Source organism: Amphiura filiformis, chromosome 14 (genome assembly GCF_039555335.1).
Source record: "Amphiura filiformis chromosome 14, Afil_fr2py, whole genome shotgun sequence".
In the NCBI taxonomy this organism is placed as follows: Eukaryota; Metazoa; Echinodermata; class Ophiuroidea; order Amphilepidida; family Amphiuridae; genus Amphiura; species Amphiura filiformis.
Window position 1 is genome coordinate 12500691 of NC_092641.1, and position 18456 is coordinate 12519146.

The window sequence follows — 18456 nt, forward strand, 5'->3', positions numbered from 1 at the left end:
ACGAAAATATATAATTTATCATACATTTTGAGCTCGTTTAATGAGTTAGAGGGTCAACTGAGTTCAAATTTTAAAACAACCTTCAAATTCAACAAACAAGGTGTAATATTGCTCGTCTTTGCACCAATATGGTTAAATATTTCCAACATCTGTATTCAGTTTTGAGTTATAAGCTTTTGTTTCAATCCGAGCGCAAAAACACCGTAAGTCCAAAAATGATAAATCAAACAATATCGATCAATATTGCAGATATTTACTTGCTTGATATACAAAATGATTCTTCTTGCCTATTCCCATGTACCTGAGAAGTATCAATATTGTGGCTTTTTTGGTTTCCAAATTATTTTATTTAAAAAAGTTTAAACGATCATATATCTTAAAATGCCAAATATGGACTTACGGTCTTCTTGCGCCAGATGTCCAAATGAACAGATTTTGATTGTCAATTTAATATTTATATTCCTGGATGACTGAGAATATACACAAATATATTGACAGTGGTGGACGCTAAAATAAAATTAATGTTCCACTCCTGGCCCAAATGGCCCGTAATTGCAGCCATCCAGTATTATGATCATGATTATCTTTTGCAAAATACTGTAAATATATAGGATGGCATTAAATTTGAACTGTTTCTAAATTTGTCTGTTTTACGTTAACGGCCCAAAATACAAACAAGGGAAGAGGCTTACCCATCATACACTGCAACATGGAACATTCAAACATTAGAGTATGCATTATGAGTTGAGCCAGCCGGTAGCAAATATAATCAATGCATCCCTTAAGCAAAGTATTGTTCCAACCCAGTGGAAGGAAGCCAATGTCATCCCAATCCTTAAGCAAATTCCACCGTCAATCGACAAACTACGTCCAATTTCTCTGACACCGGGACTTATAAACGTCGCCAAAGGAAGAGTTTGTAAATGTATTGTTGATGCCAGTCATCCCCGTGTTGATCAAAGACAATTTGGTAACCAAAGGGATTGTTTACCACCCACTGCCTTATTGTTGTCTATCACCATTTGATTTCAGGGGCCAAGAAATCAAACAATGTTGGCACACTTGTGCTAACAGATTTTTCGAAGGCTTTCGGTTTGATTGACCATAAGATCACAGTCACAAACGTGGTGTTTCTCCTTCGCTTGTGCAGTGGGTGGTGGACTTCATTTCTGGGAGGAAACAAAGAGTGAAGTACAAAAATATTTACTCTGATTGGGTAGAATTACATGGTGGTGTACCTCAGGGCACTATCATTGGACCTATTGCCTTTTTAGGCATGCGCTCAATGAGTTTGATGACAACAGAATGAAGGTTTGGAAGTATGTTGACGACCTTACAATTGGTGAAAATAGAGCCATCGATGATGTCACTAAGGTACAACAGTGTTTGGAATCTCTGCATGAGTGGTCTGTCAGTAACAAACTTAAGTTGAATCCAAGTAACTGCCAAGCCATGAGTGTATACTTTGGTAATAACAATCCCCGAATGTTGATCTGCGCATCTCTGAGAACTCTGTGGCAGTTGTCCAGAAAGTCAAGTTGCTGGAAGTTATCATCCAAAATGATCTGAAATGGCAAAGCCAGGTAGACAATATGCATTCCAAAGCTAATGGAAAAATGTTCATGTTACGTAAACTTAAAGAAGCAGGTCTCAACGCAGGTGAAATCCTCACTATCAATAAAGGTTATATGAGACCAGTGTTAGAGTACGCGGCCCCCTTATGGCATGCAGGTCTCGCTCAGAGCCAGGAGGACCGTTTGGAGATAATTCAGAAAGTTGTATGTAAGCTACTCCTTGAAAAGGAATATAGATCTTACTCCGACTCCCTTGCAACTCTGGATCTTGAGCCTCTACACACCCGTAGACGGCAGATTCGCAAGGAGTTTGTCTCCAAAGCACATGCATCTGAAAAATTCTCCAGACGGTTCCCTGCCACTGACTATTCATCCTCAATGACCCTAAAAAAAGCCCCCTAACGTCAAGAGTTACAGGTGGAAAACCAAAAGATTCAAGGAAAGCCCAGTTCCATACATGGCTGAACTCCTGAATCGGGCTTAGTAATCTCCTGTTCATCTAGTGATTTGGTTGAACCATTTTATTGTGCGAATGAATGGATGGGAGGGACCTGGTGTGATTTGTACTTTCAAATCCGCAAGTGCAATTCCCTCTCCTGTCATATTGTCATATTGTCATATCTTTTTATTATGCCGTCACATTGATATTTTAATAGGTTGAGTTTTGGTGCAATGATAAGTGTGGGAGTGCATCAGTGGATGGGGTGGGTGTGTAAGGGTATGCGAGGGGTGTATAAGCTACAGCTATATTTAACTTTTATTTTAACTTTTATTTTTGATTGTACTTTTAATATTGTTTCATTGAGCAATAATTCAAAAAATGCCTAATGACAAGTTTCATAACATATCCTTCACCGTAGTGAATTTGCTCTCAATGAGAGAAGACACAACTTATTTTGCTCTGAGTTTGCTGTCTTTTTTGCTACTTATTTCAATTTGAACTTGGCTTCAATTTTTGACTTGAATTTGTTTTTAAACTACAGCATGTAGTTTTTGTTGTTTGCTTTATATTTTGTTGTCTGTCCCTGAAGAAGAGCAGTTTATCTGCTCGAAACGTCGGTTGTTTTTTGTCTGTTTAGTGTTTGACTGCTATGTACACAGTGATTTTCATCACTTCCAGTGTACTGTTTTCCTGACACTTTTGTGGGCTCTGGAATTGGCAATTTTTGGCCATCGAACTTTGCCTGTTTTGTGCCTACTCTGGATGTTTGGTTGCTTGTCTGTTTATATGCACAGTGATTTTCATCACTTGTTCTAGTGCAGTTTTGTATTACCATTGATCCTTGTTGTTTTTGCAGGTTCAGCACTTCTGTGGGCCTTGGAACTGGTAAATTTTGGCTATCGAACTTTGCCTACTTCTTCTGCCTACATTTGCTGTTTGTGTCCCCCTGCATACTGTCTAGTCTGCATTTTACTTGTTTCCCCACATCAAGTTGGTGTACCTTGCTTTTTTCTTTCCTGCTGTTCTTATTCAAGGTATCCTCTTGTATCATTTATTGATCCTTGATGTGTTTTGTGTCCTCGTCCGTTGGATTCACCATTACCTACTTTTCCTTCACTTTTAGACAATTTATTGCAAAATTTTAATTTTTTACACTGTCGCTGGTATCACTAAGTGGACATTAATATGCATATTGAGTTTAAAATGGCATACTTTTCTGGTAGGTCCACTGTTCATGTCATCTCCGCTCTCGTAAAGAAAAACATGTGATAAGAACCCAATTCTTGTTATGAATACAACATGTATAATATATCACAAAGAAATAAATTGTATGATAAAAAAATGTTTAATGTCTCGGTTTTATTATTGCTTCCATTAGAGTAAAATATTGTTCAGTAAATTTTTCATTTCGGTTGCTAGTACCAACGGCCTTCTTTTGTTATTTGAGCAATATCCCCATAGCGATGGGGTGATTAATGTTCAAACACTAAATTGACTAACAAGGTCTAATAATGGGTTTTAGTTTGACGGAGTTTATTGATTGGAATGGTTACGTGTCATTAATACACACCTATGACGTTGTGCTATTGTTTTACCGCTCCGTTATTTTGCACGAATGGAGCAATGATAACAATAACAAGCCATTCTAGTACAGCTGCTAACTCAAAGCATTGTGCACTTTTTAGTAGAAGCATGAAAATTTCCACACATGAAGTACATGGTTCAATATTGATTTTAAGACGAAGAGCCATTTTGGATTTGACCCCTGGTGACCGCTAGAGGTCACCAAAGGTCATACAGGGGTAAAAAAATGCTCCGATATTGTTTACAGATATAACAAATTACTCGTCTTATCACAAGGATTAAAAACGTGTATAGTTACTCATTTTTAGGCAAAATATCAGACATATTTGGTTGCACAACATAAAGAATTAAACCTGGGAAGCTACCAATTGCAGAAATCGAAGATGTCTCAGACACAATGTTGCTCATATTGGCATGACTAATGAAGTTATTGGTTGTTGTTTTTATTTGACCTAGAAAATTAATTTCAAAGCAAAGAGGTGTATCTCAGAATTGTTTTCATTTCAACATCTATCGATCGACTTCCAGCACGACTATGCATAACAATAGAGGCTAGTCTGTAGCGTTCTGAGTGTATAAATAATTTAAACCTGGAAAGAATGTCAAAGCATGTTGGCAATTTGGATGCATGATTAATTTAAAATTGAAGTATATCAAGAAGTAGACTTACATTAATCGATAGACCTTAAATGTGATTGGTCGAAATGTAGTGACAATTTGGTATACTATAATTTCCAGCATACATTAGATTTATTGAAGACTTTTGCATGCGGCCTGGAGGTATCAAATGACTAAAATGTGATTTTGAATAGTCGCATAAGTAATCAGTGCCGATTTTGGAAGAAACAAATTAGAATGCTTTAATTGGCGGGAGAGCATCAAAGAACGCCAAAAGTACTAGACCATTGATGTCCATTTGACTTTTTTCCCAATGGTGATCTTGCGAGAACAGTGAATTTGTTATTGCTCCAAAATACATTTTTGTCGGTGACATAACATATAAACGGAATTATACTATAATGGCATCGTAACGTTTCCAGATGATACCAAGAAAGGGGATTCAAACGACAGACGAATGCCACTTTTGTTCGTATATCAAGAAAATCCTCATATCGACATGAAACTGGATCTTGAGAGAGAGTTTGCGGAAAATACCAGTCTTCATGGGCTTGCTCGTATTTTCCAGTCTGCTGGGGTTATTTTAAAGGTCATTTGGTCAGTAATCTTCTTGGCAGCTTTTGGTTTGTTTATTTGGCAGTTTTCAGAGCGAATTACAGCATATCTGAAATTTGATTACAACACTCTTATTGAGGTGTGTATGCATATTTCATTATCCTGATTATAGTTTATCTATAGGTATTTACATTGTGTGGAAAATATAACAAAAATCATTTTTGGCCAATTTTCTTTGCTCCCCCTTGTTCATTTAATAATGCTACAAAGTATTTAAAAGCCGCATCTTCACTGATCCGCTCTGCTGTCGCTTCCGGGGTTGTATCGTATTATGGGCGTGATCCTCGGCCACACGACATCACGCACAGCGACATCGCTTGGTAAATAATTACATTGTACAGCAGGGAGACTAAATCAATACCCGGGATCAATACACGTGTATAACCCATACACGGGCGATCAATGTTATTGATCAATATTGCGGACCCTAGATGCAGGGGTGGATATCAAGGGTCTTTGATATTGATCAATAATTTGAACGTGTATGGGCCGCATAAGGCAGATGACGTACCAGGCTCACTGACATCTACAGAGGTCAGTCACCAAGCTATTGTCAATGGCCTTTATTTATAGTCGGATATCCCTCGGCCCATTATACGTCTCAAATCTATTAAACAGGTCGGAACAAAAGCCATCCGTGGCTGTTGAAACAAGTGGATTCGATCTACCATCATGGTGATTTCTGCCATGAAAATATCGGGGCGATGACACTGTGGCACGGAATGCCACGGTTTAATGGTTCTGATCAGCACCTGAGCAAGGTATTGTAATTGGAATCGCCGGCCATCATAATGCTGAATAGCTCAGATGGTAGAGCACTGGTCACGCAAACCCGAGGTCCCCGTTCGAATCCCGTTTCAGATCATTTTTATTTGATTCCCTTTATCATTTGATGTTGCTACCTAGTTAGTTTTCCTGTATTGTTTACTAAAAAAAGTTTTAAAATAAATTCTGTGAAAAGTACATACTGCAGTTACTGTCCGTTTTCCTATACACAATACACAGTGCTCTCACCATTGACGCGTGACCCTACAAATGATGTATGTTGGGAGAATGGACACTTGCCTAGTTAACATCACTGTGTGAAAAATAACCAGCCAATATTTTATTTATTCTCCAAAACTTCTAGCAAATATATTTCTCTAACATGACCTAAAATTACAGCTAGGTTAGATGTTCAGAAATGGTCGTACTTTTGTAAAATATGAGTGAGGGCAAGGCATAGCTAGCCAACTCCCTGTGTTATTTGAATGGAGATTTGACCGAAAATATTGGTATCGGACCGCTCACTTCTGAAGGATGCCACAAAAAAACCGGTAAAAGCTACATTTAAATTATTCTAAATAGGTTCTAGAAAATAAAGTTTTGTAACATGTCCTAAATTTTTAGCTAATTTAGGTGTTTGGAGAGGGTCGTACTTTTTGTGTTTTAGGAAGGACATGTAAACGACAGATAACACCAAAAATATGAAGAAATTATTTCTAAACCGTGTTAAGTCAAAAATCATTATGTTGCTCATTTTCAAGAATGCTGGTTTACAAAAAGCACGACATTGTCTGATTTCGTGAACAAAGCCACACATAACATTGTTTCCTTTCGTTTCCTTTATAATCGGTTACCCAACTGAAGCTATGAATACCAGCTTTATTGCGATATCGCACATGAAAACAGTCACTTGTGCACAACCAGAGAAGATCCGATTTAATCAGTTGAGCTGTTTCAATGAGTGTTATCTTGGTTTAATAGCTTTTAATGGGGTTAAGTCCTGCAAAGGTCGAGATGAATTCTACTGTAGACATGACTGCATCATGAACACCTTTTTTGGAAACAATTGTAAGACATTTTGGCGAAGAATAACTGCATTCTGAAAGGTTACACACTTGCATGGTGGGGGCAGACTGTGGGATATGTATAAGGCTTATACATCGCCCGTGTGGGGTGTGCGTTCGTATGTGTATTTGTATTCAACTTCTTGTCTCTCCGTCTTTTCTCTTTCGACCAGGTTGAACATCAATCCAAATTAACTTTCCCAGGCGTGACAATCTGCAACTACAATCGCTTTTATAATTCACGAATATCTGAAGAATATCAGAAGTAAGTAATTAGAGAATAAACGATAGGAATTTTTATTTTGACTATCCTCTACCGTGTGATAGACGACAGGCAGGTCCAATATTTTGAGTATTGGATGCCGGCGATAAAAATATTGGACCTGCCTGTCGTCTATCATAGGTAGAGGATAGTGAAAATAAACATTCCTATCGTTTATTCTCATTCTTAGTCAGTTAAATATTATTTTAATAACTGTAAACTATTTTTTAAAGCAAAAGTTAAGTTACCGTCATAAAAACTCCCCTTATTATAAAATGAACGAATTAACGTATTCTGTTGCGCGTACTGCCAGCGCGTTCGCGTACTCCGCACTAGTCTACGCATACAACGCGATACATATGCGCACATCTACAAGCGTGTTACGCGTTATCAACACGCATGATGACGTGGGGTCGTCTACGGCCTGATAGACGGCACCCAAAATCATGCGATTGTCCAATCAGATTATGTGTCTACGAACTAGACCACTCCCACTGACTAAGAATGACCATTGTTCAACCTTACACAGTAATAAACAACCTTTGATAAATCACTAGAACCAGACCTGTAAATACGCTCTATTGCATCTCATTTTGCGCCTACAAATATGGCTTGCACCCTACTTTAAAAATAGTGCAAAAAGAGTGCAAAATTGCGATACAGTTTTTCCCCCTATTCTGCTGCCACCTCAAACCCCAAATAATATTTAAGCAGCTCTGCAAAAATATATCGCATTTCATGTAATGAATTAAATCACCTTAGTTTGTTTGCGAGTTGTTCGCTATATCGGCGTCAATCGCTGATGAAGACGATGGGTGAAAATTAACCACTGCATCTGTGGCAATGAAGCAACACGCACTATACGGTTGCCTATTATGGGCCATTATATAATTGGACGTTCTGAGGGCATGTTGCCGTTACCCTTTGTCCGCAACTAACGTCAATTAAACGAACAAAGCCCGGAACAATGGAACGTTAAAACGATCATAAAAACATCTAACTATGATATAGTGGCCTTTATCATGTTTATACTGACCTAAATAACAAGTAGGCATTGTATATAAATTTAGTTCGATGTCGGGTGTTTGACGCTTGTTCTCTATCTTAACAATTGCAAAGCATTGACATGATCCTGGTTTTCTCAAACATCAACTTTGAACAGGCTTTATAAGCAAATCGCTGTCTTTGTTGTTACCAAAGGTGTTGTGATATTTAATACCAAAAAAATACGATTTCGGACACATTTCGTTCGGACATATTCTGGGTCTTCTTTTGTTGTTGTTGCTATTTTTGGGTTATAAACGTGATCCATTTTCGATGACCCACGTGACGTTGGATTTAATCATTGCTTAGTTTTCTCGTTTACTCGTTATCTTGCAGGCATTTGGACCGATTGCTCGGGTTTGCAGATATTCTGAATTATTACGACGCAAGTTTTGAAACTACCTGGGGAGATCAATCTGCATGGGATGACGAGTTTGATTTTGAGCAATTCGCAGCCCAATCCGGTTTCCGCCTCAATGACAGTCTCCTACGGTGTGATTGGAAAGGGAAGAAAGACTCTTGCTCTGCGGATAATTTTACTGCGATATTTATACCGGATTATGGCATCTGTTACCAGTTTAATATCGATGATAAAGATGAGAATCGACTCCGGCAAACTTTACCCGGAGCTGAAAATGGATTGAGTATTCTAATGGATATTAATCAAGAAGAGTATACAGAGACTTTTAAACAAGGACATCATGAAGCAGGGTTGAAATTTGTTGTACACCATTGGAATGACCCTCCTCTTGTTGAGACGCTGGGGCTTGCCATTCCGCCTGGGTTTCATACATACGCTGCTGTGAGGAAAAAGAAGTATGAATCATTGCCCAAACCGTGGGGTAAATGTGAATCTGTAAAAGATGGTTATAATAAGAAAGATTGCCTAGGTGACTGTCGTCTTGATCACATCGTCAGATCTTGTGACTGCAGACCATTGGGGTATACGGGCGACACCGAGACCTGCACCCCAGACCAACAAACAGATTGTGTGGCTAAGGCGCTCCAGGAATACCGTTTATTAGCCAGCAGTGACGCATGCAATTGCCCTACTCAGTGTACAGAAATTGTTTATACGGCATCACTTTCAATGACATCCTTTCCGAGCGACCAGCTCGAGCAAGAATATCTAAAGAATTATGAGACATTTATAGAGGTTGTCGATGATGAAGGCAACTCAAGCTTTTCGACTAGCGGAGAGCGCAATCTTCGTAAAAACTTAGTCTATCTAGATGTTTATTTCGATGAATTAAGTGAAACTAGGTTTAAGCAGGTTGAAGCCATGAGTTTTTCGGCATTGCTATCTGATTTGGGTGGACAAATGGGATTGTTTCTCGGAATGAGTGCAATCACAGCGGCGGAAGTATTGGAGTATCTTGGGAGAAAGATATTTCGTTTCTTTAAGGGAAAGGGTTCAAATGACAACAAAGTAATGGAGCTAAATCCATTCGCGTAAAAGTCTATTTGACTATTTCCGTAATTCCAAACAACCTTTGCAAAGAACCAGAAACTATCGTTTGACCAGCTCGTAATCGACGGGCCTTATAACATCGCGGATTAATATCAATATATTTTATTTCGAGAGTTGTCTTGTGACATCCCGCATGAAGTATCACAATTTATTAATTCAAACTCCTATGATCTATCTACTTTATTTAACAATCACAAAATAGATCAGATATGCCACACTAAACGTGGGTCTACTTTTCGGTAAAAGCCTAACAATTACAGCCGATTACGATCTGGTCGCTAATGCGCACATCGTTACTGCGCACCTTTGATCGGTCGAGCGTGCGCAGTGACGACGGGATGACGCAGTTTCAGTCAATCACAGGAATCACAGAAATAGTCAATTGATGATGGATTTTGCAGTTTAATTAAAACTACCTGACTGACAATATATTTAGGTTTAAAACTTATTTTAGATATAGATCAATCACAGAGGTGGATGATAAAATAACTATTCCCACTGCTGGCCAAAATGGCCCATAATTGCAACCATTCAGTGTTTTAATCATGATTATCTTATGCAATACGATAGATAAATAGGATAACATAAAATTTGAACTGTTACTGAGCTTGCCTGTTTTATGAGAGTGGAGATACTGCCCAAATTACTTTTCCATTTTTTTTTTCAGTTTGGTGAACAGCTGTTGCATTGAGACCTACTTCAGCACAAATAAAAAGCTTTTTTTGTCTCATTTTGATGCCAAAATAGGCTAGGCGGCGCGGGATGAAGGGTGACTAATGTTGTTTCCGCGGGAAAAATAAAATATTTATGGAAAACACATACGTTACTCGATAAAAACATTAGAAAATAGGTCAATGTTGGAAGCATTTAATATTTAAACTATTATTGATAACGAAACAAAACAGATGGTTGTCTACCAATTTTCCGGGAACAAGGCGCTTTTCCGAATTGTTTTTGTTCAGTACTGTTTTGCCCCAAACATGCCAAAGGCTCATTTGTCGAAAATGTTTTAGTCCAAAGATCCTTTTGTCCGCAAATGTCTACCATTTATGCTCTGAATGGTTATTGTTCCTAAACTCTGAAAGGTTTATATACAGTCATGGACAAAAGTTTATATTAGGAACAGGTTTATTGTTCTGAAATAGTGCTTAGTTGAATTTAATTGAAAGATACAAATGTCCGTCGATTTTTATATCACACAGTTTGTCAATTAAACAAAGAATTGCCTGAGGAAGCGCATTACAATGTAAGGATCACAAAATGAGATTAAAGACACTAGCAAACTTTATTGTTTATACAAAAATTTAAACTCTCACTATGACTTGTTCAGATAAGTCTCTTGCTTGAGAAAACACAGCTCAATATTTGGTATGTCTACCCCTTGCCAGCTCAAGGTCATGTACGCGACGTGACATTCCTTCGATCAGGTTTTCCAAGGTTCCTTGTGGAATATCTCGCCAGCAAGCATTGAGGGCGTACCTATGTTCCTGCAGGGTGATTGGTTGGTTGTCCATGTTATCTAACCTGCGGGATACTTCTACCCATAAGTTCTTTGTAGTGTTCATATCCGGGTTCAAAGGTGACCAGTCCAGGCGTCCAACATTCTCATTTTCAAGAAATTCCTTCGCAGGGAGGGCTCTGTCCGCCGTGGTGCTGTCATCTTGGATCACGAAATTGTTCCTGAAGTCTCTTCTTGCAAACGGGAGCATAACTGTACCAAGAACATGCAGGTATTGGTCCTGGTTCATGTGTCCTTCTAGCATGTAGAGGTGTGATTTCGAACTACTGTGAAAGGCTCTCCATACTGTGATTCCACCACCATCTCCCTGGACTCTAGGCAGGATATAATCCTCAAGTAGGGCCTGACCAACCTGTCTTCAGACCTTGAATCGGCCACCATGTCTGTAGAGGAGGAACCGGGCCTCGTCAGTGAAGATCACATTACGCCAGTGGCCTACTGTAAAATTCCTATGTCTCTGTGATCAAAGTAAGCGCGCATGCCGATGTCTTTTCAGAAGTATTGGCTTTCTTATTGGTCGTCTTGCGCGAAAACCTGCACTAACCAGTCTATTTTTAGTTTCCTGGTAACAGGCACGTTTATGGACCTCAGCCATTCTGTTTGTAGCCGAGATCCAGGCTTCGTGCGGCCATTGCGACAAAGTCTCAGGAGAGATCGGTCTTCCCTGGCGGTTGTCTTTCGGGGCCGACCTGACCTTGGTCTAGGTGTAGTAGTTCCGGTCTCTCGACGTCTCTTCAAAATTTTAGAAACTGCACCTTATGTAATTCCTAAAGCGACACCAATATCCTTCTGTTTGTAGCCATGGTTACGTAAGTCAATGACGCGGGCGTATAAGTCTGCACTCAACTCCTCAACTCACACCCCATGATCAGAAATATCATATACAACAGACAGATGCAACAAATTAAAGCTGCTTTCTTCACACGGTAATGCAAAAGCCAATGTAACCTTAAGAATCATATCGCTAAAAAAGCCATTGTCCTATATTACGTATTATGTGATATGGAATGGTACCTAAGACCTTGCCAGATACCCGTGATCCATTTTGCATGGCTAACGGGTCATTGATGGTAAGAAATCTTCACTTAAAAACAGAAATAAAAAAAAAAATAAAAATATTCCAAACTTTTGTTCATGACTGTATAGTATGTGATGTGCAGGCAAAATCAGTCGGAAGTTGGAAATATTGATATTGATATTAATATTATTATTAAAGCACATTTCTATAGCGCTCTACAAATAACACAGCGCTTTTGCTAAAAAACACATATTATGGATACCAGAATAAAAACGACAACAATATATTACACATTAGGAAAAAGGCACGTCTTCAGAAGCCGCTTAAAACAGCCACAGATTCCGCTTCTCTGACATAAACAGGGAGCTTGTTCCAGAGCTGGGGTCCGAAAACGGTGAAACAGCAATACCCGGCTCTTTTATTGGAGCAAACTGTATAGAGCCTTGTTCTGTCAGATGATGAGCGAAGCCTGCGACTGTTTCTAGATGAATCTGAATGATTATAAAGCGTGACAAGATCTTGCAAATATGCCGGAGCACTATAGCAGTACTTGATATGCAGTTGTATAATGTGCATCATGATTTTGAAATTAATTCTTTCTTTCACCGGGAGCCAATGGAGGGTATTCAACAAATCGGCAGAGCACCTGTCTTGTCCACATGCAAAGATCAGCCTGTCTGTCATATTTTGGAGACGCTGCAGCCGTTTTAGATCCATTTTCAATATTGATATTGAATATTTCTTTGCTGACTTTGCAATTAAATAAGAAATGATAAATTCTTGTAACAACTTGAATAAAATATCGCATACGTTTATGGTAGGTCCACTGTCCATAGCTTCTCCGCTCTCTTAAAGACAAATTATAGTTGAAACATAGGTGATAAGAACACAAGTATTTGAAATGAAAAACAAATCTGATAAAATAATACAGTCATGTTATTAGGTATGCTTCTGTTTAACTTGTTATGAATAAAATATGGATGGTGACAAAGAAATACATTTTATGATAAAAAAAAAGGTTAATGTTTAATTCATCGGTTTTATTATTGTTTCAATAGATTAAAACATTGTTGCGTTTTTTGTCATTTCGGTTGCCATTATCGGTTTGAGAAAAATGTTTTATGGTGCGTTACACACAGGCACAACGCATAGACGTTGATCCACAAGCCTCAGCACACTTTATAGGTTGTCGCTGACCACTATGACCCATATCATTCCATAAATCATTTAACAACAATTCAGGGACTATGCAACTTTACGAGCGCACACCCTAGACATTCCATAATTGACCTTCACAACCAGGATCGTGCGGGTTTATAGACGCCGTATTCAACGTTAGCTTTGGACATTTAATTATTTTCTTTATTTTCCACCCGATAAAATATAAGATATCCAAAAGATAACGCTAAATACGGCACCTCCGCCTAATGGCCTAATGTTACAATGAGACGTTGCATACCATTTCTAAAAATAATTTCTGTATAAACTCTGTAAAATGTAATTGAAAATTTAAATATTAATTGGATTTATTTAGAAGGGTAAGGTTTCTGTTAAAACGCAAATCCATTTGTAATTGTGTTTAACCATCGAGCTATAATATCTCGATGTAACTAGCTACGACTCTATAAAAGTACACACAGCTGGTTTACTGATATCAAGTTTTAAAAACGGTATTATATTTAACATGCAAATTCAGTTAGTACTGGTATAGATTGTGACCAAGAAAAGTCGCACATCACTGAAAGTCGTCAAATCGATCAGCGAACTGCATCATTCTGCTGTGTAGTCTTAGCAACCGAAAATTACAGGTAAGCAACTTTGTGCAATGTTTGAAAAATTATATTACAAAAGTTAAAACACTGTTCATGAACTTTAAACTGTTGCGATTTGGTAGTTCACAGCATCTTGCAGATGGTAGTGAGCTTTGGTGGCAAAAATTGCATTGATCATTTTCATAGCGAGTGTGTAGAAGAATTCAGATATCACAGATATAAATTCAACCCCGATTATAGATGGTCAGATATATCGGGAACTGAAATATATAGCAAAAACTTATTTAATGTATATAAAGCGTAGCTTTCTCCTGCGCATTTTGATACATCTTTGTTCCTCTACGATATCGTTCAGTCCAGTTATGGGCGCTTGAGTGGCTTCAAGTCGGATTTTGAAAGTTGCACTTAGCTCCTATTCAAGCCAAATGAGTTGTACTGTGACCACGTGTTGCAGCCCTAACCAGAGAGTTCTTGGAAACAGAGAGGGTGGATACTCTCGACTGGCCTGCAAAGAGCCCTGACCTTAATCCACTAGAACACTTGTGTGACACTCTTAAGAGGAAAGCTAACAAGACAATCAAGCCTGACACCACCTTAGAAGGCCTTCGGCGCATCCTGCTCAGGAAATGGCGAGACATTGACCAAGGACATCTTGTTCAGAGCATGCGACGACGAATCCAGGCAGTGATAGACAGTGATGGTGGGCACACCAAGTATTGGGATGTCAGCAGAAAGAGTTCATGAGATAAGTCAGAGATAAGTAAAGGGTAGTAAGTATTGAAGTTGGAAGTCGAAGGAGTAAAATAAAGTAAAGTTCATGGTTAAGTAAACAGAGCACATCGGTGTCCTTTGTCTTGATTGTGTGGGGTGTGTGGGGGGTGTGGGGTGTGTGGGAAGGGGGGTGTGTACACGACAAATGCATTTGGCTTGAATAGGAGCTAAGTGCAACTTTCAAAATCCGACTTGAAGCCACTCAAGCGCCCATAACTCAACCAAATGATATCGTAGAACAACAAAAGAGGTATCAAAATGCGCAGGAGAAAGTTGCGCTTTATATACATTAAATAAGTTTTTGCTGTATATTTCAGTTCCTCGATATATCTGGCCATCTATAATCGTTTCGATACTTTCTGGGTTGAGTTTACTTTTGTAGGTCCTGTGGATTTGAGTTATGTTGTAAAGAGGGCTGAAACAACAACACTTTTGTAAAACGTAAGTAACTCATTACCAACAATAAATCAAGGAAGTTTTCAAAGTATATGATTTGTAGAATGCATTTTTGCAAAACATGAAAGTGTTATTTTTCAATAATGTATTCATGGTATTGATTAAGGTAATGAAAATCGATTTCTGGCTGCTTCGATCAACAATACCTCGTCTACCCTTAAGCATCACTATTATGTTAAATTCATAAACAGGGTGTTTTAGTTCTTACAAGCAATATACGATTTTAATTCTAAAAGACTTTGAGGTATTTATCATTTATTATTTAGAACGTCCATGTGTTTAACTTAGTGTTGACATTTTTTAATTTAGTACTTCCTATACCTTAAAGTAGGGATGACCAATGAACCATCAACTTGATTAGAACACTCCCATAGACATGCAGGGAGCTCAACTGTGCACTGCTTGCACAGACATTTCTAAATTAAGCTCATTCTTTTATTTTTCATAATTGTTCTGTAAAAATTGGAGATGTTAATGCCAATTATGTTTTGTAACTATCCTGCAAATTACAGCATCATAACTTATTTGGTTTTTCTGTAAGTGTGAGTCAAAATTGGTCCATCGCCACAGTGCGCTTAATTGCTAGTCGCCCAGTGCAGCACTGCTCAGAATGGCACAAAATATTCAGATGAATAAGATCAGGTGAACACCTTGACCTACTGAGCTGTAGTTTGGCAGAGTTGTTGTTATTACCTCTATCATACCCTCTGTAAAAAGGAAAAAAACGGACAAGTAGATCTCGAGTTAAAAATTAAATCACCAGCTTCCCTTTGGAATTTCCAAACACCTTTCGAATCATGTTAAATAGACACCTTTCTGAACATAAATATGAAGTTTCATGCTCATTTGTTGTATTATTCACCTGATCTCAACCCTAAACATTTTCTTATATTTATACCATCTGCACTGACTTGTTGCTATACACGCACAGGAGCTGTACTTTTAAAATACTCGCCTAATCAATAATGAGTCTTTCACTCCATTGTTAAAGTACTGTGCTCCCTGTAGCATATAGAGTGACCAGGCCCTGGAGTGTGATGGTTTTGTAGCACATGACAGTATTCATTCAAGCCTATCAAGGTCAGTTATTAGCCACTTGCTGAATGGCTGGGCATTATCAGCTATCAAAGAGATACCTTATGCTGCTGCCAATCACAATAGAGGTTAAACATTTTGTTAAAACCCCAGAAGTGATATCAGGACAAAGCTGTGCATGTTGGTACTTGATTGTTTGGATTCCTATGTTGAAAATCCCTTGTAGTACATTAGTATTTTTCTTATGTGTAGTGTATATTGTTGTGGAAAAAAAGTTCACCTGGACTTTTGATTTTGTGCCACTTTGGCCATTATGGATGATTTTTGGCAAATGTTTTCTAAAAGCATGATTTCAGTGCCTCGGTTTGAAGAAATACTTCATGCTATTGACTAGTAAAGTGCCATTTCATAAGAAACCCTTTGATACTTTCACAATATGCTTGTTTCATGTTTGCATATATATTAAAATAAAGAAATATAAAAAGGTAAATATATGCTTATACCAATTTTGCTCACATTGCTATATTTAGACTTTGTCAATTTATTTCGTTCCAATGACCGGTCAGAATGGGAAACTTTGAAAATTCATAATTCGAAAAGTTTTTGACCGATTTTGACCATTTAACCACCAAAATACTTCTGTTGATGAGTTCTTTCCAGAAAACAATATTTTGTAGCATAAGGGGCAACATGAAATTATGATGGTCATCCCTACTTAAAGGAAGTCTCCGGTAATCACGCCATTATGCCTTATATGTTAGGGGAAAAAAATCAAGCACGAATCACGTGGTTTTATTAAAAACAAACTCATTTGGCCATAAAAACGGATAAAAACAGTCGTCTCTCAATACGCGATATTCAAAATGCCCTCGCCAAATGTGTCTAGGGCAATGACGTCATCGTTATTTGTGCTCAAATGTCCCCAGCCTTCATTGTATTACTGGGACGTCATTGCATCAGACAATTTTGGCGCCCGGGAATTTTGAATATCGTGTGTTGAGACACGGCTAAAATGGTTTTTATGGTAAAAATATGAGTTTGTTTTAAATAAAACCGGAATTCACGCTTAATTTGGGTGTACTGTATCTTGGGTCACATCTGAATCAGAATTTGACCACATCAGTATAGTTTTATAAATGTAAAGATTGTTAATCGAATCAGGGTTTTTTTGGCCCCACCTTGAAAAAAAACATTTTTAATTGCAACATTTCGAGACTACGAAAAGGTGCTATGCCATGACAAAATTGGACAAAGAGTAGGCCTATGCATGTAGTCAAGTTGGCAGTTGTTTTCTACGGCAATAGGCTACTACATTTGAAATTTATACGCCTCTGTGAAACATGTTTGATTATCTTATAGCATTATGCAATGAATAACCGAGTAGCCTTCAACATGGGGTGTGTAAATTTCAAGCAGAGCAGCCGATATAAATACCCAGCAAACACAAAAACGTTTTAAAAACGTTTTAAATAAGTTATATTTGGGCTTTTGGTTTAGGTAAAAACGTTTTAATAACATTAAAATGTCGGGTTATATAAAGGTCATGATAACGTTTGAAAACACACTACAACAATATTTTTAAATGTTTTCAAAAATGCTATTGTAAACTATTTTCGCAAACATTTTTGCCAAATATTGTGTCAATACTTAAATAACATTATGTTAAAATATTTGAACCCAGCAAACACAGAAATGTTCTTAAAATGTTTTTTTCAAAACCTTTTAATAACATTTAAATGTCGGGTTATATAAAGGTCATGAAAACGTGTTTAAAACGTTATTGAAAATATTTTGGGCAAACGTTTTTCGCAAAATATTTTTTCAACCCCAGAATAACATTCTGTTTAGAATGTTTTGTATCAAGGTTTCAAGAATGTTTTTGGAATGTTGTTAACACGTTTTTATACCCTTTATTTAACCCGACATTTAAACATTTTTGTTTGCTGAGCAGTAGATTATCAAAAAATGTTTTTTAAGGTTATGAAAACGTTTTATACTCTTAATATACCCTTTATATAACCCGACATTTGAACGTTTTCTGACAATCTTTTATAACCTTTTGCGAATGATGTTGAAAACGTTTTGTGTTTGCTGGGTATGGATTGAATATTCGTATTAGACTCAGAAACGGATTTTATTATAAGAAAGTTATCTACAGTTTGTCAACTCTGAAGTACAAAGTACCGACGCGGACGCACACAATGTGCCGACTTTTAAGGCACGCATACTTGCAGCAGATACGCAGCACTACACACTGTTAACGCGCTGTATACGCGCGCGTTGTCACTTTGTACTTCAGAGTGGACAAACTGTATCCCACGTAGTCTCCTTCGCAGCCGGATTATGTCGTGTATGTTTGCGATTGAGCCTCATGCAGGCTATGATGCATTTCGCTAGGAATGCGACGAACATCATTCGAACCTAATATATACCTTAAGTTGGTACT

At 37.9% G+C, this 18456-nt stretch overlaps 1 protein-coding gene across 1 annotated transcript; it reads left to right on the forward strand.

The window, feature by feature from the left end:
* Positions 1-4710: 4710 nt before the first annotated feature.
* On the forward strand, positions 4711-9449 carry LOC140168924 (acid-sensing ion channel 2-like). The gene is made up of 3 exons (XM_072192240.1): positions 4711-4912; positions 6836-6927; positions 8305-9449. The coding sequence occupies exons 1-3, from the start codon at positions 4718-4720 to the stop codon at positions 9422-9424; spliced, it is 1407 nt and encodes a 468-aa protein (XP_072048341.1). The 5' UTR covers positions 4711-4717; the 3' UTR covers positions 9425-9449.
* The last annotated feature ends 9007 nt before the right edge of the window (positions 9450-18456 follow it).